The sequence below is a fragment of the Amblyomma maculatum genome, chromosome 1, assembly GCF_055883805.1.
Source record: "Amblyomma maculatum isolate TAMU_Amacu chromosome 1, ASM5588380v1, whole genome shotgun sequence".
Classification (NCBI taxonomy): Eukaryota; Metazoa; Arthropoda; class Arachnida; order Ixodida; family Ixodidae; genus Amblyomma; species Amblyomma maculatum.
This window is the reverse complement of record NC_139344.1, coordinates 187570077-187591450: the sequence shown is the minus strand read 5'-3', so window position 1 is coordinate 187591450 and position 21374 is coordinate 187570077. Positions and strand designations below refer to the sequence as shown.

The 21374-nt window shown below is 47.6% G+C and overlaps 1 protein-coding gene across 1 annotated transcript in view; it reads left to right on the top strand.

Annotated features, from left to right (window-relative positions):
- The window catches only part of LOC146205156 (sodium-dependent noradrenaline transporter-like), a 55447-nt gene extending 34444 nt beyond the window's left edge, over positions 1-21003 (top strand). Inside the window, exons 10-14 of the mRNA XM_084589842.1 lie at positions 4052-4151; positions 4682-4782; positions 5436-5603; positions 14534-14608; positions 16738-21003. Of these exons, the coding sequence (XP_084445968.1) occupies positions 4052-4151; positions 4682-4782; positions 5436-5603; positions 14534-14608; positions 16738-16761 (468 nt within the window). The 3' untranslated portion in view covers positions 16762-21003. The remainder of the gene's footprint in view (positions 1-4051; positions 4152-4681; positions 4783-5435; positions 5604-14533; positions 14609-16737) is intronic.
- Positions 21004-21374: the final 371 nt, after the last annotated feature.

Here is a 21374-nt window from a genome sequence, read left to right as displayed (position 1 = left end):
TCTTTTAGAGCGGATAAATAAATGTATCCTTACGAGCTGATGCGATTGCATTGCTGAACAGATTAGTTTATTATTTTTAAAGGCCAGCCGGAAGTTGAATATCTGGCCTGCAGCTCTGCACTGGTGAAGGGGAAGATGAGAAGAAAGAGGGTCATGATGGGTGACGATGTGGTCAAAAGAGGTATGGAAATATATGCAGGCACGAAAACTTTGATCCCAATCGCGTGTCGAGTCCGATGTCACTCAAGAAGTGACAAAAAGCCCTTACTGCCTACACATTCTTCCATTTCTGCTGCCAAGTACCCAGTAGTGAGCCCTCAGAGAGACGCCTGTTCTCTAAACATTTCAAGGAAGCCGGAAGAGTTATTCTTTCGCACGCATATGCTGGGAAAGCCCATGCTGCACGGTCTCCGTAACACCACAAGTGGAATATTCTGTGTAGTCAACCTATCCAATTCAATAAAAGTCATGCGCGTGAAATCCAAGTTAAAGCACATTAAAGAACCCCAGGTGGTCGAAATTTCCGGAGTTCTCCACTACGGCGTCTCTCATAGCCTGAGTTGCTTTGGGACGTTAAACCCCATAAACCAAACCAAATCAAGTTAAAGCGATGTCTATGAGTCAAGCACGCATGATGGTGCGGGATTCGGTGCGGAAGAGAAAGTGACATCGTTGACTCTAAGCTTCTTAGACGGATGTTTCGGGCGTATGGTTAGGCCCAATAAGCCGCCGTCGCATTCTTCGTGCAGTTGGCAAGAAGGCAAGTTGTATCCGGTCTTGAATATGGCCCATCTATTCGGAGGCTACTGCTAAGAGCACTCTTTTCTTAGGCATCGGCCTGCTCATTAGGAATCCAGTAGTGTTTAGGAATCCATCTTGTGACCTTAGGAACGAGCAGATGTTTGGAGCTCAGTGTTGTTTATGCCAGACAATTCGGCAGTTGCATAGCAAGGTACACATGATTTCTAAAGTAGGCTTTGAATCTGTGCGTAAACGCCATTTTTAAAGTGGTTCGCTACAGATGTGGCAAATAGCTTCTCGAATGACTACTAGTCCAACAGCGGTTTATATAAAATTATGCCCTTAAACCAATCACGGAGTCGTCTTCTGATCGGATATCACCGCGGTTGCAGTCGATGCTTGTGGTGACACAAATCGGTCAGTATATACGTGAACAGAGTTCTAATAATCTGACCAGATTTAAGTCAGAGTAAGTTACTTGAGTCCACTAATTAGCACCCAGGATTTATTTAGTATCTCAGGAACATACATACGCACCGAAGGTTGAGTCATCACCTATGGAGGTTGGGCGGGGTAATATGGGAGGGCATATCTTGACGGTATTCGTGTTTGATGGCAGCGGATTGCACTTGAAAAACTGCTGTCCGACCGCTGATGCAGAATCTTCATCAGTGAGTGACGACGGTATCTTGTAAGTAGGCGTAAATGCACACAAAGTGGTTTGTGCGACAAGTATATCGATATTGGGCAGGCCTCTTCCATCGTGTCTTTGTTAGAGGAGCATTGTGGCAAGCCAGGGTATATCTTAAGCGCGGCGCTCGCACGTTCTCAAAACTCCGCAAGCAGGAAATACTGGGACGTATCGAGTACTTGGAGGCTGTATCGAATGTAGCCTACGAAGGTTGTCTTATAAAGTTGTAGCAAGGAATGCTCAATTTGATCGCACTCTATACCTGCTATGAAGCGAGTAACGTGGCAAAAGTTGTAGTCCTTTTCTTCGCCATATTGCTGTGCTTCAACCATGACTCCATGAATGCCTGCGGTCAATGATAATTCCCAAAAGTTTGTGGTCGGAGATATACGGAATCACAACTCCGTGAATAGCTACTGTGTAGCGACAGATAGATTTGCGCGTAAATACCATCACTGCACAGTTTTATGCTGCTAAGAGCAGACCGTGACGCCGTGGGTCCGTTGATGTCGATGACACAGCTCGTTTCAGTCCCGCACGCAGTTGGGGGCGTGTGGAACAAGTGCGGATGCAAACGTCGTCAACATCACTGATGTGGATGTTAGTTGGTAGTTCACTCACCAGACCATTAGCGCAACATTAAATAAAGTTGGGCTTGGGACTCTTTCCTGTGATATCCTGCGGCAGATTTAATAGCGAGGAGTCTCTCTGTCAGGCCGAGTCATGTAAATTAGCGGCCGCTGAGGTAGCTCAAAATCCGCAGGTACAGCAGGCCGCTAAAGCCCAACTTATCAAGTCCATTAAGAATGACGTCATGAAGGACGTCGTCGTAAGCCCCCTTGGTGTCCAAAAATACAGCAGCCCCCAGTCGACGATGATGCTTTTCGTGTTCATCTGCCATATCTCAACGAAGTCTACAACGTGGAAGAGCGTCCCCGATGAAACCCAGTCATCATGTCTGATCAAAGAGCATTGCCTAATAGAAACCTCTCCAGCACCATTCGCTCCATACTTTTTCCAACGCAGCTTGTTAGGGCAAATGGCCAATATGAGCTAAGCTCATAAGGAGGCTTTCCAGGCTTCGAAAGGGCAACGAGGAGGCTGATCTTCCAGTGTTCTGGGACAGTACTGGAAACCCACGTGTCATTAAAGTAATTGAGCAACGCAGTTCGGCCATCCTGGTTCAGGTTAGACAAAGTTGAGTAAAAAATTTCGTCGGGACTAGGTGCAGATGGATGCTTACACGAGGCCAGAGCGGCGCCTAATTCAGGCATTGAAAAAAGCAAGTCGCAGTGGTCATTCGGCGTAGGTGGTGCAAAAGCTCCGATTTCGGCGATGGGATCTGGGTTCTGCCCACAACCAGTTTTGCAGAAATCTTCCGCTACCTCTACTTCAGAGGGGCGTTGATAAAGTGTCAGAGCACGAAACGGGCACCTTTCTTGCGGAGCTTAACGCAAGCTTCCGACAACATGTCAGATACGCGACATGCAGTGGCTTACGATGATCCAGCGATGAACAGAACTGCCTCCAGCGTTGTCGAGCGAGCCTCTGAAGGTGACTCAATATTTTTCGCTGAGCTCGGCGAGAAAGTGTGAGATCGTATGCGGATTTTGTTCTTCTTTGTTTACTTTCGGCGTACAGACGGACTGCACGCAGCCTCTCGAATTCCACATTGATGGTAGACACTGGCGTAGCCACACGAATACAGCGCGTGTTCTCACCGAAAGAAAGCGTACTCAGGCCCTCATTTCAGGTGGTGACTGGAGGTTCACGCAGCAAGTGTCCACATATATATGCTCTAAAAGTGGGTCAGTCTGTGCAGCGCACACGAGACGAAGTTGTAGGTGCGAACCACTCGATGCATACGTACGTTGGTATGCGATCACTCCCATGTGTTTCCGCGTCACTGCACCAGGTAACAGAGGGCTAGAGACTTCAGGAAATAAACGCAACATCCAAGGAGCTACTGTAGGATGTTAGACTAGAAACATTGGCAAGTCACCATTGATATTGATGAGTCCTTCCATATGCATAAGGCCAGCCAGATCTCCTCATATATTTTTCATTACGGCATTACGGCATTCCCACCATGGATGGCGAACATTAAAATCGCCCGCAATAATATGAGGAGCAACGCAACAGTGGAGCACTGAAGATGGATATGAATGGTCCAATCCGTCTCTCGGTGCAATGTAAGCGCCAATAACAGAAAAAGAAAATCGTCATTTGACCGTTAATGTAAAGCGCATGTGGGGATTCGTGTGGCGCCTGACATTTATGCTAAGCAATCACCTTAATTAGTATAGTGCTGATTGGTAGGGCTACTCAGCAGTGCAAAGTAATAGTGCAAGTGAGTGTTCTTAATTTCAACTGATTGTTGCTTAATGCGTACACTCTATATGGTATGAGATAGTCGCGTAAGGCCTATCGCACCAGACGACCGCTCCTCAGTAACGCAGAGGCAGCGGTTTGATTCCGCTCAGCCACATTTTCTTTTCCGCACGAGTGTTTTAGAGTATTTCGTTGTCGCTGCCCACGCGGTTTTTGCCGAACGTGCGCGCTAACGCTGAGGCGTTATAGACTGTCAATCACCGTGGGTTGCCCTCAACCAATTCGCAGGGGGGCGGCTACATGATCACGTGGCTGGACACCTACTCCGCTGGAATCTCCCTTCTCTGTGCGGCTCTATTCGAGTCTATAGGCATCGCCTGGATTTACGGTGAGCTGACCCTGCAACTTGGGCTGACCGCGCACTGAACACATTGACATGCTAGGTTGCCTTCAGAAAAGTGCCGACCATGAATGGCTCTTTACTCGACAGATATAACCAGAAACTTTTATTTACGAGGTTTCCGCAGCGATGTTTCTTCATCACTCAACAAAAATGTGAAAGATACCTTACGAATTGCTAGACTGCATGCTTTGGAGCGCCCATGGTAGTGTTACTACTGATAACGACCTTAAACAGGCCTTTTCTACACGCCGCGATCATGCTAGTATGGCTTGGTTAATGAGGCTTGTAGCGCCATCCTCATTCTTTGATATTAAAAACTGCTCAGCAATAAAAACTGCACTAAAAACACACCCGATGTCAAGTTATCTCACTACACCTTCGTCGTTTGGGAGCAATCGGAAAAGCCTCGCTACCTTTAAATACCCCCGTTACTGCACACGTCTATGCGACAGTAAGTTTGAATTGGACCCTAATTCCCAAATGTTTCTGTGGCGAAACTGTCTCCCTCGTGACAGGCTTGGACCGATTCTGCGGCAACATCCACGAGATGTTGGGTTTCCGTCCGGGAATTTTCTGGAGGCTGTGCTGGAAATTTATCACTCCAACTTTCCTTGTGGTAAGTTCCACGTCTTTGCAGTTTTGGCTAATACCCACCATTATATTAGGCGCTTCGACGTTAGGCTCCTTAATATAAGATGACTTGGTATTAGGCTTTCATGGTTTTGAAAAATAGCAAAACGAGTGCCAGGAAAAACAACAAAATAAGCGCCTGACTGAGAGAATGTGTTGTTGCTGTTGTTTATGATGTTGTTTTCTTGCTTTCCACACGCAGGTATGCTTGCTTTGAACGTCTGCGTCACTTCGTAACAACAAGTGTATTTAAGACAGGCCATTGGGAATGCTGCGTTGACTGAAACAAGACTCGCTTATCCGCGATGTTTTCAATGTTTCACTTTGGCAGTGTTTATGTAGAAGTTAACTGCAACGGCTTTTTCTCTGGAAACCGGCTCCATTTGGAAGTGCTCTCAGAACACAATGTGATGACCTCGTTTAGAAACGTCTGTCAGTCCGCCCTCGCCCTTTTATCAGCCAGCCATTCTGGTTAGCTCAACCTGTAAAAGTGGCTGTTCTGCTACAGTCGTGAGCTTGTGTTCTGGACCAGAAAGATATTTTTTTTCTTTACAGCGGAAACTTCATATCCCTGAGACTAGTTGCTTGATTCAATTGTTCTACCTAAATTCCAGAAGCTCAACCGCTGTCCTTCCGCAGGCAGTCATCATCAGTGGCGTGGTGAACCAGGCGCCGGTGGAGTACCACAACTACCGGTACCCGCCGTGGGCCATAAGCATGGGCTGGGGCCTGGCGCTCTCGTCGGTTTCCATGGTGCCCCTTGTCGCCATCATCAAGCTATGTCGGGCCAAAGGCAACTGCGCGCAGGTAACGCTTTCTGCTTGCCCCGTGCTCGACGAGAGCGGCTCAGTGCGCAAGGTGCCCCCTTCACACCACGCCTGGAAGAAACTTCGCTAGAGACCATCATGCAAGGAACTATGTTCACACACGAGCATATTCAATTGTATTACCGTTCTTTTTGAGGGCTCTTTAAGTTTCGTATAGAGTAAACAGAAATTGCCATCGTTCGAATCAAGATCGCAGTTACCTAACGAGGTGTGCATTTTATTTGCGAAATACGTACAATCCGTTTGCAGGCGAGTGACAAGGGTTTACTTCCCCGTGAACATCATTCGCATGCTTACGACGCCGCCCACGTATACCACCCGGCTTGTGCGCCAGATACGCGAGCCCGTGTGTGTGTTGACGTGTGCTGAATGCTCATACCGTCGATTTTAACCGACATATGCAGCAACCATCATGAACGCGAAACTTCCAAAAAGCGGGTCCTTCGCAGCATGAACTGCAGCGCTTTTATTACAATCACTCCTTCTTCACCTCGTTTCATCAGCTTGCGCTGCTTGCATTTTGTTTATCTGGAGTGGCTGTTTCTAAAGGTGTCCTACAATTCTTTCAGCTTGTTCCATGCATTGGTGGGCACAGTCAGACTAAAAGAGATGCATGAGGTATAGCAATCACTCGCTTAAGCTCCCCTACTTCTTTAGGTTCTCATGCCACCCGCCTTAGTGCCACGCGCATCACGGGAGAAATGCATCAAAGGCGTGCTTCCGCTTTCTGGCGCTTCGAGCAAACACAAGTCCTACAGTGATGCGCAAATGAGAGCTTGTTTTTTTTTTTTTTTTTTTTGTAAAGCAAAGGTTACAACACACTGAGATAGACCGAACTGGTGATTTAAACATATCGCTTAATATAAGTGTACTAATAGCAACATACCCATAAGCATTTCGTGATATTACTCCTTTTCCTATAGACTCCTAGTAGCTGAAGCTGGATATTTTTATTGCGAAGGCAATACTACTCGCACATTCAAGCCTTCGCGTGACCCAGCCGCAGTTACGTCCTACCCACGTGACGCTGTGACGTCACACCCCACGTGACTCACGGGCTGGCAGGAGCTGCCAACTTGGGTATCTCGTTTCACATGGGACGGTTATGTCACAATCAGCCTGCTAGGACTCTGGCATTCACGCTACCCCTATAGGCCACTATGGCACGTTTATATGGCTTGGTTAAAGCGGGGCTTTATATGTGGGCTGAGGAAGAAGAAAAAGTGAAGAACTCTCGGTCACCCACAGCTAATGCTTTCGCACAATATTTGGTTCAGCAGCGTTGAACCCTTGCATTTTTTTAACTTCTCAGGGATGTATTTTGTTCCTCCTCCTCATCTATACACAAAATATATATATATATATATATATATATATATATATATATATATATATATACATATATATTGTAGTGAACTACACGAGGATATACGAAGACGAGGATTAAGTAGGCGAGAGTATCACGAAGACGAGGATAAGGACGACGAAGTGCCGCTGCGCTGCTCGTGCTCGTTTGTGGAGACTGAGACTGGCTGTGTTCTTGTGTGGTTCGCCGTGAAACTTCGACAGGGCTATTATCCCTGTTAAAGCACAGTAAAAACCCCCCTTTCACTTTGGCTGTGTTCTTGTGTGGTTCGCCGTGAAACTTCGACAGGGCTATTATCCCTGTTAAAGCACAGTAAAAACCCCCCTTTCACTTGGTGGAGGTGAGCATTTCCTGCCGCCCTGGAGCTCCGCAGCCGCACACTCCCGACACAAGCAATGACCGACGCTACTACCCCCAGTCCAACCGGCCCCTCATCCGCGGTGTTCTGCGCTGGAGCTTTGCGCCAGCGTGATCCTCCTATCTTCAGCGGAACCGGCGACCATGACGTGGAAGACTGGCTGACCTCATATGAGCGGGTCAGTATTCACAACCACTGGGACGACAACCAAAAACTCAATAACGTCATTTTCTAGCTAACGGACGTTGCAAACCTATGGTTCCGCAACCACGAGGCCGATATCACATCGTGGTCTACTTTCAAAGCTAGTTTTGCCGATATTTTTGGCCGGCCTGCAGTGCGCAAGTTGCGCGCTGAGCAACGCCTGCGCGGCCGTGCACAGCTTCCTGGTGAGAATTTTACCAGCTATATTGAAGATGTCGTAGACCTCTGCAAGCGCGTGGACGCTTCAATGTCAGAGAGCACCAAGATAGATCACATTATGCAAGGCATTGATGATGACGCGTTCCAGATGCTTCTGGCTAAAAATCCAGCCACGGTCGTCGACGTTATCAACGCATGCCACAACTTTGATGAATTACGCAAGCGCCGTAACATCACTCGCTCTTCGCTCTCAAACCCCGCGCCGCTTGCAGCTTTAACACCTGAAGCAGACCAGTCCGCCTTGCTGCCACAAATACAGCAGTTCGTTCGAGAAGAAGTTGCCCGTCAACTATCCCTCGTTCGCCAACGTCCTGACGCTCCCACTCCTTTAGTGCCAAAGCTGCAGCAAGTCATCCGTCAACAAGTTGCGGAAGCACTTCCCACGCTTCCTGAAGCTCCTTCTGTTGCTCCTTTGACATACGTCGAAGCACCAGTCCAGTTTAGTCAACCTGCTGTTCCAGCCCCTTTGACCTACGCGGCTGTGGCTGCGCGGCCACCGCCTGAGCCGTCACAGCCCATGCAGCCTGTTCTACGCCCTGCACCGCTTTCTCAAACGACCCCGCTTCATCCGCCCACTGCGCGCTATTACAACCCTTGGCGTACTTCGGACAATCGTCCTATTTGCTACTACTGTGGTTTCGCTGGACATGTGGCCCGCCGATGTCGTCGTCGCATGGCCGAGCCTGCGTCTTCTAATTACTCGCCACCGCTGCTTCGTTCTGCCCACTCTCCGCCTGCGTATGCCCCAGAACAGCGTTCATATACAACCCGTCGTTCTCCTTCTCCGCGTCGCCGGTCACTGTCACCAATGCGCCGGCGACCACCACCTGCTGACGAGGGAAACTGAGCTCCGCGGTTCCTGAGGCAAGAACTGCGTACTCTGCGAAAAGCTCAAGGCCTCATATTCCGCCCACGAACATTATAATGATTTCTATCGATGGTCTGTCCGTATATGCGCTGGTCGATACGGGTGCTGCAGTGTCAGTGATTCAGGAGCAACTCTGCCGACGATTACGAAAAGTTACGACGTCATTTAACGGTTTGTCGCTCCGCACTGCCAGTGAAGAGAGGATTGCACCTTTAGCAGCATGTACAGCGCGTGTCGTCATTGAAGGTATTTTGTACAGTGTCGAGTTCGTAGTTTTGTCATCTTGTTCTCACGACGTGATCCTCGGATGGGACTTCTTGTCTAAAAATAACGCCGTGATCGATTGCGCCCGAGCTGAAGTAGAATTTTCTGCACTGTGCGACGCACTGCCCGACGACAACCGTTCAGGGTGTCCTCAAAAGCTGACCATCGCTGAAGATGTCGACGTAGCACCAGAGGCTTGTGCACTTGTGCCTCTTTCGTGTCCTGCCGTGTCAGACGTTAGTGTTTTATTTACACCGTCTGCATCCTTCATCCACCGCAAGCACATGCCGCTGCCATCTGCTGTTCTCGATGTTCACGGTGGCTTCACGAAGCTACTCATCTACAATCCGTCCCCACGCCCGATTACTCTGCTACGTGGGGAATCTCCCGGTTCCATTCAACCAGCCCACCTTCTCTCTGACCTGGATGCCTCCGAGACCTACCGCAGTAACTACATTGATGCTCTTCAGTCCGATCCGACGCCTGATTCGTTGCCAGACGACTTCTTCCGAACCGCCATCGATGACGCTCTTCCTTCCACCTACCGGACTCAGCTCGTGGCCCTTTTACAGACATTTCGCTTTGCTTTCGACGCCGCCCACACACCTCTCGGCCGCACTTCCACAGTCGCGCATTACATTCAGACCGGCTCTAACTCGCCTTTTCGACAGTGCCCCTATCGTGTGTCAGCGGCAGAGCGTCGCGTGATCAATGAACAAGTTGAGGACATGCTACAACGTGGTGTAATTCGTCCATCACAAAGCCTCTGGTCTTCACCAGTGGTGCTAGTGAAAAAGAAAGATGGCTCGTTTCGCTTTTGTATTGATTACCGGCGCCTCAACAAAATTACCCACAAGGACAATTACCCCCTTCCGCGTATAGACGACGCTCTTGATTGCCTCCAAGGTGCCGAGTACTTTTCATCTCTTGATTTGCGTTCAGGTTACTGGCAAGTACCAATGGCCGCCTGTGACAGAGAGAAGACCGCATTTGTGACGCCGGATGGCCTCTATGAATTTAATGTGATGCCCTTCGGTCTGTGCAATGCGCCCGCCACATTCGAGAGGATGATGGATAACATCTTGCGGAAGTTCAAGTGGCACATCTGCCTCTGCTACTTGGACGACATTGTTGTCTTTTCCACCGACTTCGCTACGCACCTAGAGCGCTTGCGGCAAGTTTTGGTTTGTCTTACTGACGCCGGCCTGCAACTGAATCTCAAGAAGTGTCACTTCGGTGCCAGGGAGTTGACTATTTTGGGGCACATCGTCTCTAAGGAAGGTGTTCGCCCTGATCCGGCCAAGCTGCGCGCAGTGGCGGAGTTTCCTAAGCCGGTTTCTCTCAAGCAACTTCGAAGTTTCATAGGTCTATGCTCCTATTTTCGGCGCTTCGTGCAGAATTTTGCTTCGATAATTGCACCCCTGACGAAACTACTCGGAGGAAACAGTGACTTAACTGCGTGGTCGGTCGAGTGCGACGAAGCGTTCAACGCATTGCGCCGTCTTTTGACTTCGCCACCAATCCTTCGCCACTACGACCCGACAGCACCCACCGAGGTCCATACTGATGCGAGTGGCGTTGGCCTCGGAGCTGTCTTGGCACAACGGAAAAAAGGTTTTCACGAATACGTCGTCGCGTACGCGAGTCGTATCCTCTCTAAAGCTGAACGCAACTACTCAGTTACAGAAAAGGAGTGTTTGGCAATTATGTGGGCATTAACAAAATTCCGGCCCTACCTTTACGGTCGCCAGTTTGACGTCGTCACGGACCACCACGCGTTATGTTGGCTGTCCTCTCTTAAAGACCCGTCCGGCCGCCTCGCACGATGGGCTCTCCGCTTACAGGAATTTGACATCCGCGTTATATATCGCTCTGGCCGTAAACACATGGACGCCGACGCACTGTCCCGTTCTCCCCTCTCCAACGAACCTGCTTGCTCCACGGCGGCTGATCCCGTCCTCTCCTCTCTAACCATCGCTGACATGCCTGCGGAGCAGCGAAAAGACCCGTGGCTCGCATCTCTTATCGAGATCGTGTCCACTTCTCCTAACGCTGCTGCACCTTCTCGGGCTTTACGCCGTCAAGCACCACACTTTGCCCTACGAGACGGTCTTCTCTACCGCCGCAATTATATGACTGATGGTCGACGGTGGCTTCTCGTCATTCCCCGCCATTTACGACATGAAATTTGCACCTCTTTCCATGCCGACCCTCAGTGCGCCCATCCTGGTGTAGTGAAGACGTTTCAAAGGATCTCTCAACGCTACTATTGGCGCGGCATGTACGGTTATATTCGCAAATACGTCCGCTCCTGCATCGCCTGTCAGCGCCGAAAGTCATCCACACCTCGTGCTTCTGGCCCCTTACAACCACTTCCATGCCCGGCCCGCCCTTTTGACCGCATTGGCGTTGACCTTTACGGGCCACTTCCCTGCACGGTTTCTGGGAACCGGTGGATTATCGTCGGCATCGACCACCTCACCCGGTATGCCGAGACCGCCGCTTTACCCGCCGCTACTGCCCGTGAAGTTGCCCTGTTCTTGCTAAATCATTTTGTTCTTCGCCATGGCGCGCCGCGAGAGCTGCTGAGTGACCGAGGACGCGTCTTTCTTTCCAACGTCGTTGAAGCTCTACTGGCCGAATGTCGCATCATACACCGGACCACAACAGCCTACCACCCTCAAACAAACGGGTTGACTGAGCGCTTCGATGGCACCCTCGGAAATATGCTGACGATGTACGTTGCCGCCGATCAGACTAACTGGGACGCTGTCCTTCCTTTCGTGACATACGCTTATAACACCGCCACGCAGTCAACTACTGGATTTAGCCCTTTCTTCCTCCTTTATGGGCGTGAGGCGTCGTCCACGATGGACACTATTTTACCATATCGTCCCGACTCCTCCGAGTGTACTCTCCTTTCAGACGTTGCCAAACATGCGGAGGAATGTCGCCAGTTGGCCCGGTGTTTTACATCGGAATCTCAAGGCCGCCAAAAGCATCACCGCGACAAAGATCAGACGCCACATGTTTTTCCTGCAGGATCCCTTGTTTGGCTTTGGGTTCCCGGCACCCCACCGGGATTGTCATCAAAATTTCGAACCGAGTATCACGGCCCCTACCGCATTGTCCGTCAAACCTCCCCTGTGAATTACATCGTGGAGCCCCTCACTACCTCTTCGGACATGCGTCATCGCGGCCGCGAAACTGTGCACGTGAGCCGCCTCAAAACGTACTACGATCCGCTCCTCTTGCCCTCACCATAGGTCGCCAGGATGGCTCCTCCTCGCTCCGGGGGAAATTGTAGTGAACTACACGAGGATATACGAAGACGAGGATTAAGTAGGCGAGAGTATCACGAAGACGAGGATAAGGACGACGAAGTGCCGCTGCGCTGCTCGTGCTCGCTTGTGGAGACTGAGACTGGCTGTGTTCTTGTGTGGTTCGCCGTGAAACTTCGACAGGGCTATTATCCCTGTTAAAGCACAATAAAAACCCCCCTTTCAATATATATATATATATATATATATATATATATATATATATATATATATATATATATATATATATATATATATATATATATATATCGTTACGTGGCGGCGAGCCGATGAAAACAGGAGAACAGGGACCAGGGAGAATGTTTCATGACCGTGAGATGATGGTTAATAAATATGTTAGCGGGCCTAGAGCGCGCGCTAGGCCCGCTATATATATATATATATATATATATATATATATATATATATATATATAGCATGGTTGTTCATACGCTGTTTCATGCAAGTTCATTTACAAATATTCCGCGCATGGCAATGAGTGCTAATTAGACAAGGCTCCAGAAGTGTACAGCGGTAACCGTGTTTGAATTCTTGTTTCCTAGAAAACTTTGCTGGACACTGATCGAAAGACTCAAAATTAGACTGCGCCTGAAACTAGCTCCTCTTAAAATAATTCTAAAACCTCTCGATTAGACTTTTACTAATTTATGCTAACGTATTTTGGTTCTTTTATACTAATAAAAACATAACGAAACTCGAAGCACTCACAGAAAAGCAGACAGGCTTATATTCAACATATGGGCAACAATCAATTGGCCGGTTAAAATAACGACACGAGAGGGACAAAAACAACTGCAAACTACTGCAAAGCTCGCGCTAAATAATCTCGTGCATTAATTATTTCATCACCATTTAAAACTAGAGGCTACTGAATATATTACTTCTATGTGCCATAAACATTCTCATACTTTCAGCGAGTATCATTTTCATACTGACTGTCTGAAATACCATTTTTACCGTTAGCAGTTAGATAATTGAACAGTTTAAACCCTTCAGTTACTAAGAGTTAAACATTGAAAACGTTACTGCTTATAATTACAAAAAAAAAACGTTTCCCGAGTGTTGCTGTATCGCTATTCCAGCGCAATTCGAGTGGTTATTTATGTTTCAACATTGTATTTCAATTTTGTGACTAAACGCAAACTGCTAATATTATTTTCATGTATCTTGCAGTGCACATTATTATATGGGTAGTTTTATGACAAAAAATTCAAGCTCTCTCTCTTTTGCCCCTTTTCTTCAAAATTTAGCCCATATCGCAGCGTTATTACGCAAATCGCCTACACCTCATTCGGCCGAAAAGCCATTTCCGTCACCATAACAGAGAACAAAAAAATGTGCCGTAAAAATATAAAAAAACACGTGATTTGGTACCAAATTTGTTATCAAATCATACTTTGTGCAGCGTTCAAGGTTGTGTCATACCGTTTCGTTCCCCATTTGGCCTCCATCAGCTAGTCAGGTTGGATTCTAGTTTCCAGCAGGAGCCTGAACCGACGACAGCAGTACCTCAGATAATTGTAGGCATCCGCTGAGAAGTCAGATACTGCACCTTCTTTTCTCCAAAAAAACAACTTGGACAACAACAACAACAAAAAAAGAAAAGCATTCGTGGAGGCGGTGTTAAAGGCGCTTCGCGCATACTCTTAGGCAAAGCTCGAGCGCCCCCTTAATTTTTTGTTGTCCTATTTTGCTTTTAGCTATACTACAGCTTGCTCTGATAGGTTAGTTATTACTAGCACGTTTACTTTACATTTGCCTTTTTCTTTTTTTTTCATTTTATTACCTTTATCGACTGAATGTATGGCTTCTCAAACGTTACGTTAGTGACTCTGTTATGCCTCTTTCGCAGCAATCACAAGTGGAATTATTATTAATTAATTATTCAATAATTAATCTTTGTTTTAATCCCCTAATCAACATTTACTTGTCCGAGTATCGCGCAAACGGCCGTTTTTCCAAATCAGAGATACTAAATGCCATTTCATGAAGTAAGTGTGCGCCTTCAACCAAGCGGTGCAAAAAAAACTTACGCTCACCTCCAACCGCACGACACCGTTCGCAGCGAGTGTAGAGTTCGCATTCGCCGGCAGGGGTGGGCGCGGAAGCATACGAGGCCGTCAGTTATCTAACATTTTACTTTTTTATTGAGACCAACCCGTCGGAATGCCACTCTACTCCTACGTTAATTTTTCTAGTAAACCTAACGATTACTCTTATGAGGTCTTGGCGTTCTTTCGCGCCATTGTCACAAAAAAAAATTGCCACAAATGCGGCATTTCTTTTGCAGAGAATTGCGTACACCATAACGCCAGCCGCTGAGAGGCAAGAAGAGAAAGAAACGGGCGTCGTCGAGAGATTCAAGGTAAGCTGGCTGCGTTCTTGCCTTGCATGGCCGTCAATAATTATTATGCTCTCACCGCCACTGAATTCATGTAGCGAGAGTGCGGCGGAATGAGGGCTTCTGTTAATCGTAAGTCGCTCGTTGGCGGAGCGACCTACTGGTGTAAATGTGGGTTGCCAAAAGAAATAAAATATCGAGGCTCCCAACGCGGTATTTCTTTTTCTTTTTTTTTTTTCGTAGACTCTTTCAACGTGACAGCGCGGTTAGTCAAAAGTAAAAACTAATAGCATGTCGTTCGCGCAAAATCAGTTCAGCTTTTTGTTATGTCTCGTTGCGCGCTTTGGCGCAGTTCAATTTTAAACCAGGCAAGAAAGGCCATCGAAAACGATGCTGAAAAAATAACCTGTACGAGTGAAGGCGAGTGAAGACGAGCCTCTACATCAAGTCATATGCGCAAATGTGGTAGCGGTGACGCCAAAATGATTTTGAAGACATTGTTGTCTCTTACGACTGACTAAGAACGTTTAAAGAAGAAGAAAAAAAATAACATCTTGAAAGCGAGGGAAGGCATACTAAAGCGAACTACGTGAGTGTTGTCCTGCTCTACAAAGACATAGATTTGTGTTGCAAAGTCGTCTAGGGCCATTATTGCTTCAGCGACGTAACGTGTGAGCTCAGTAGAAGAGAAGTTATGAATTATGATATGCCTCGTTTTGCATATTAATGTCGCCTAAATTCAGGCGATTCAAATAACCAACCCACATTACAACCCCATTTTGCGCGGGAAAAGTGTACTAGCAGGTCAAATTGCGAGCGAAAAACGTTTTTGCTCTTAAAACAGTGGCATATTGGCCTAGTTCAAGATTATCGCTTATTTAGTGTGTTTCAGGGGAGACAACGTAATGTTCGGAAACAGTGGGCTCAAAATAGCAAAAAAAAAATGCTATTTGAAGGGACAAACACTCTACCGTGGCGGACACGATATGCAGCAAAGCTCCTTTAACTATCCAGCCAATTACTAAAACCCACTAATTAATTTCTTAATTATAACAGTTGGGTCGTTAGCTTCATTGGGCAGTTCCAAGAAGTCAACAAGGAGATGCCATATCAATTTTTGAAACGAAGAAAAACTTTTTTTTTAAGCCCTGCAGCGAGAAAATTCAACGTTTTCTTTCTTTTTTTTTCTTTTTTTCTTTTTTTTTTTTTTTTTTGCGTACGAAACCGCAACCTCGGGCAAGACACGCTCAGAGAACTCGGTACAGAAGCGACTTTCGACGATTTCGTGACGCAATGGCAACGGCGCCAAATTCGAACTGCCTGCATTTCTGGGGCGTGTCATGCACTTTATCTCGCTTCGTGGATCTCATAAATAACGACCACTCAGCTGGCAATGACTGGCCTTTCCCTTGCACCAGGTGCGTGAAACGAATTGATGTAGTACATGGCGTGGCACAATACCACTGGATAATCCAACTGAGCGCCGTTGCCACTGCTCACGTCTTCACCGGATGTCGCTTCTGTACCGAGTTTCCTGCGCATCTCTTGCGCTCAGTTTCGGTCTCCCAAGGGAAAAGGGCGTCGGATTTCTTCCCGCTGCAAAGCTGTAGAAAATGCGCTTTTTTTTCGCTACAAAAAGAAAATAAAAAAAAAAACTAATGTTGCGTCGTTTTATTCACGGCCTCAAATGTCCACTGGGACTAACCACCCATCTGTGATACCTAAATATTTGGGGATTTTAGTTAATTATCTGAATATCTGGAGAAATTTTGCAGCATATTTTGTCCGCCGTCGAACGCTAGAAGCGTTCAGTGTAATATTTTGACCGTACAGATCGAGGCATAAAAGATGCCTCATCTACACAGCTGCCGCCAAGGGTCGTTCGCGTAATAAGCAAATGCGGCACATTTCAGGGCCTCGCAGCTTACAGCTATTCATGTATACCTTATCAATCACGTGAATGAGGCGCGTCATTTCTCACGCTACCCGTGCCTTTTTCTCGTGATTTTTTTTTTCTTTTTTTTTTTTCATCTTTTTTGCGATCACGTGTTGTAGTGTACGCTGCAACTGCACCATACTTGTGAGCATGTTGCAGACTAAGGGCTACGACTCACGATATCCTTTTTTTTTTCTTCTTTTTTTATTCTCTGCAGCTAAGCCACTGGACATACGTCTAAACTGCTGCACGTCGGCCTTTGCTGAAGGTGTCGCCATTGTGGCCCGCATTTGTTTGGACAAGAGTTTTGTGTCCTCGCCAAAGCATCAGAAGCTGATTGCGCTCTTCCACGTGCTTAGCGTTGCTTCCACAACACCCTAGGCTAAAAAAACTGCCAAGGTGCTCGAGACAACTTGCCGAACAGATCCTCACCTCAAGCAGGTGCGCTCACGGTGGTGCGTCGAGACTCTTGTGCGACGATTTCCTGCTCCAAGGACAGGCGAGATCCACCACCTGCACCAGCATGGACGGTGAATGTGCGGGAATTATGCAACAAGCCAAAGGTCGGGCGCCGGCAGAGCTTCGGCCGTGTTTGGCAATTCCATCGGCTGGCAGCAGTGGCCGACAAGGTTGTCGCAAAAGGGCGCTACTGGTCTTATCTGACGCTGCTCGGTCGTATTCACGAGCTACGTCTCTCTGGGGACCAACATCATTCTCCTTGAACGTGGCGCCCCTTCCTCGTAGATGTCGTCTTCGTCAAGTCACTAGATGGTCCTAAGATTTAAAACATAACCGTTGATCTAGCTTAGCAGGTGTACGTAGTGTACGAGCAGCCTCTGCCCATGCAAGGACCTGTTGCCGACACACTGATGGTCATGCCGGGTGAGCTATCCGGAATGTCGAATTTCGCCCCCATGACGTTCAGCACAGCTGTGCAAGGTCCGATACATATCTGCGCGGTTCCGCCTTGTAAGCTTCCGTGTCCTGATACATCGAGGGGCGACCGTCCGTCGCACTGTAGAAGACACTTCACTTAACTGTCGAAACACGCTTCCTTTACTCCGCAAATGCTGCGGTTGGAAATAGCGCAGTAATTGCTTTCCCGTCCCTTAAATTAGCATGCACGCTTCGACGCAAGTCACGAACAGCAGAACAGCGCAGCATATATAGGCCACTGTGACAACTGCCCGAGTGATACGAACGCCCGATCACGAGGACATCTGCATCGTGCAGAGCCACAGGTTCTGCAAAGCAGAATTCGAAGGACTCGTTCGGGTTATGTGTTGGGGACCACCGGCGGGTTTATAATACTTTTGCCGTGTCGCTCCATATCCGGAGGGCGGGACAAAGTAGAACTTGACATAACCTCAGCTTTTGTCTGTTCATCGTCCCTGTTGCACGGAGTAAAACGTAAATCATAAAATTGACAAGGAGGCTGGATGCAGGTAACGCTTACGTACCACAAAGGAGGACTTTACTTATTTTGATCGCTATTAGCTCGATACTATTTTCGCAATCTTATTTCGAGCTTGAGTATCGACAGCGGACAGATGGAAGGAAATCTAGGATATTATCAACCCTGGACGTATTAAGTTGGCGTTTCGCTCCTAAAATCCTTGAGGACCCCTGTAGACGTCTTCAGCGAGTGCATGGAAAGGCTTGTGCCAAAACGTAGACTGCGCGATTCATTCCCCGTGTGCTTCAGTGCCAGTCACGAAACACCTTCACTTGTCGTGGTTCTATAAACGTAGAAAAGTGGATGTTTCACCGTAGGGAATATTATTTTATAGCGTCTTGCATATACATAGCCGCTGACATGTGTGCGGCCTTCGGTGCTCGAAGGGACGAAAGTGCGCACGCATCAAAAAACCGCACAACACAAAAAGCTTTCCGTTTGTGACTCAGGTTGAGGTTCTCTCGGTGTCGCATTTCCGGTGCTGCTCTCAGGAAGCCGTTGTACCATCGTCCTTCGTGTATGCGGCGCAGCAGGCGCCATTGTATCTCATTCACGTCCCCCCCCCCCCCCCTTCTTCTCCAAGAAGACGCTTCTTCTGTCCATTCTCCGTGCGCCCAGGTTTGGAGACCGCCTTTCCGTTGGCCTCGCTTCGAACGCGCTGTGTCCCAAGTTTCGTGCGGCTCGGACCAGCTTATTCGGGCTTGAAACCGACTTCATGCACATTGGCGCCTTCTGTCTCAGCGCTCGCGTCAGCCACAGTATTTTGTCACTCGCGAGAGCGACGTACCCCTGACAAGGAGCAAATTGAAGGAAGTGTGAAAAGCTGCCAACTTCATTTTGGACTCTAACACTAAGATGAATCCATCTTCTCTCGCGAGGCTTGATTTCTATTGTTTGTTACTCGGCGAGACCAAGGCTTCACAGAAGCTAAATTATATATCCCACTGGTCATACATTCCCCGGGTGGCGAGCTTTACGCGCATTGTCTCAAGTGTCTCATCACATATTGACGTCAAGTCCACAAATGCTGAATATTTGCCTTGAGCCGATGGTCAGAATACACAAAGCACTTTTATTTATTTATTTTATTTTTTCTTATTGCATAATGCGAAAGCGATTCTATATATAATGAGATTCATCTGAGTATTACGCTATTTTTGTGTGTTCTTCATTGTTATTTCTTTCGATGCGTACTTCGAACGTAATCAACTCAGGGTGTTGGAATGAAGCGGCGTCTGTCCGACTCTTCATTTAAGACCGTTTACAGCGAGTAGTGCCACTCTTCCCTAACAGGTGGCACCACTAGGACGGCTGTCATTGCTGGCCTTTGGACTGCTGCTGTGCATCTTGTGTAAGAATGCTGGCTGACTTTTAAACAGCGCTGCTTTGATGCGGGTGTCATCTGTATTGTCGAAGTATTTTGCGAGGAAGTACAGCTAATGACCCTGTTGTTTATTGGCGGAAGAACAGACGATGCTTTGTACATGAGGTGCACCTCACGGCCTAGGCCACCGTTTTTCTCGAATATGTATCACGAGTTCGTGTTCCTTTCTGGGACCAGAAAACGCCTGCGAATTGTAGAGAAAGGCTTATACTTCACGCACCAGCTCATTTTAGCACCGGCAGTAGCCATGGGAATGCAAGAACGACCCTGACATTTTCTCAGAAATTGTATATTGCGTCTTTGCACTGCTGCCGCGTTATTTTCGCAGGGCGTTAAGAACTACCTTGACGTTGCTATTAATGTCTATGCAGTTATAAGAATTGATTGTGCAGAGAAGGAAAGTCAGTGTGGGCTTCAGTGAATCTGCTTGCTTTAATTAGGTGCTGTTCCTAAGGATATGCGAGATCTAATCCCGGCCTCGGCGGCTGCTTTTCGATGCAGCCGGAAACCCAGGCGCCTGTATGCTGTGCGATATCAGTGCACATTAAAGAACCCCAAGGGGGTGGGAATTTCGGCAGTCCTCCACTCATAGCCTCAGTCGCTTTGGGGCGTTAAACCCCATAAACAAAACCAAACCTAATTAAACAAGCACTGCTGCAATACATGTAATAACTTCTGCTTTTATGAAACTAATGCACGGCCCAATGATGAAATTTACCATGATAAGGTTTTTTTTATATCCCCGCTTGCTTAGGCTGCCTACAGTGGGTTCTGAATTTCGGTGCAGTTGCCAGTCACCTTTGCCCGAGCGCAGGTGAACGCCGCTAAGCGCCTGATGTGGCCTTCAAGCAGCGTAATAGTCTTTTGAAGCCAGGACGTTTACAGGAGGTAAAATTATAACATCAATTGTTCAGGGATTACACGCGCGTCCATATTGAGCAGTAAATATTGTGCACAATGTTAAACTGTGAACATTCATAATGCGTCTCAGCCAGCACGGTCTGAACATGCGTTCACCCTTTGTGCAAGAAAATAAAAAAAAAAAGTCTGAGGGGATAATCAGTTTGTAATCTATTCAATTTTACAGAAAATCATGTTTTCCACAAAGAGCGCTAGAGAGGGAATTGAGAAAATAATAAAGAAAATAACAAGTCGACGGCTGACGGGTTTGTCGAAATGTTCTAGCCAATGCAGACAGTTAGGACGACGCAATAAATGAACTACATGGTTAAATTAAACATTTTTAGCATCTACACGTACTATAGGCATTCACGTGAAGTTTTTTGGCTGTCTACAAGCTCGCTGCACCCAGCGACAGCGGGTACGCCGCACCGTGCAGCCAAGTACCAGCGCGCCGAAAGCCATCAAACCAGAAGGCCCGAAGGCCGGCGATGGCGGAAGGGTCGCATGATCAAATATGGCAGCGCCCATGCGCTCGCGCTGTAAAGGGTCTTATACCAGCCGAGACGCGTGGAGTTCATTGCCCAGCTTTGTTCTCGGTGGTATCTAAGCATACGTGGAGAACAGGCACGTTCATTATAAGCACCGCTTATATCCACGCGCACGCAGAATGAATCGTATACTCTCCACTTTAGTGTTGATGCATTCTGGAAACCGTAATAAAAGTCCGCCATATTTGCTTAACTGCTACGTCGGGTCTCTGCGAACGAATTTGGCGACACAACAATCTCGCCTTCTGTTTTAATGTCTGCAGCATGACGCTTCATTTGTTTTTGTTTTTTTGTTTTGTTTTGTTTTTGTTTTTTTGTTTTTTAGATACAAAATATATAAGTAAATATAGGGGGAAAAATAGGGGTGGACAGAGAAATAGTTGGTTTGACGTGTGGGTGAAAACAGGTTGTGAATGACCGCTACCTCCAGAGAAGTGTTTGGACGGGGCCGCTCTGTGTACTCCTGAGTCAGCGCCAAGCAGGCGGCTGAGGCGTATCACCGGACGCCGATGCTTTAGTGCACGATAGTGGCTCCCCGGCGCGTTGTTTCCATGTAGCGGCTG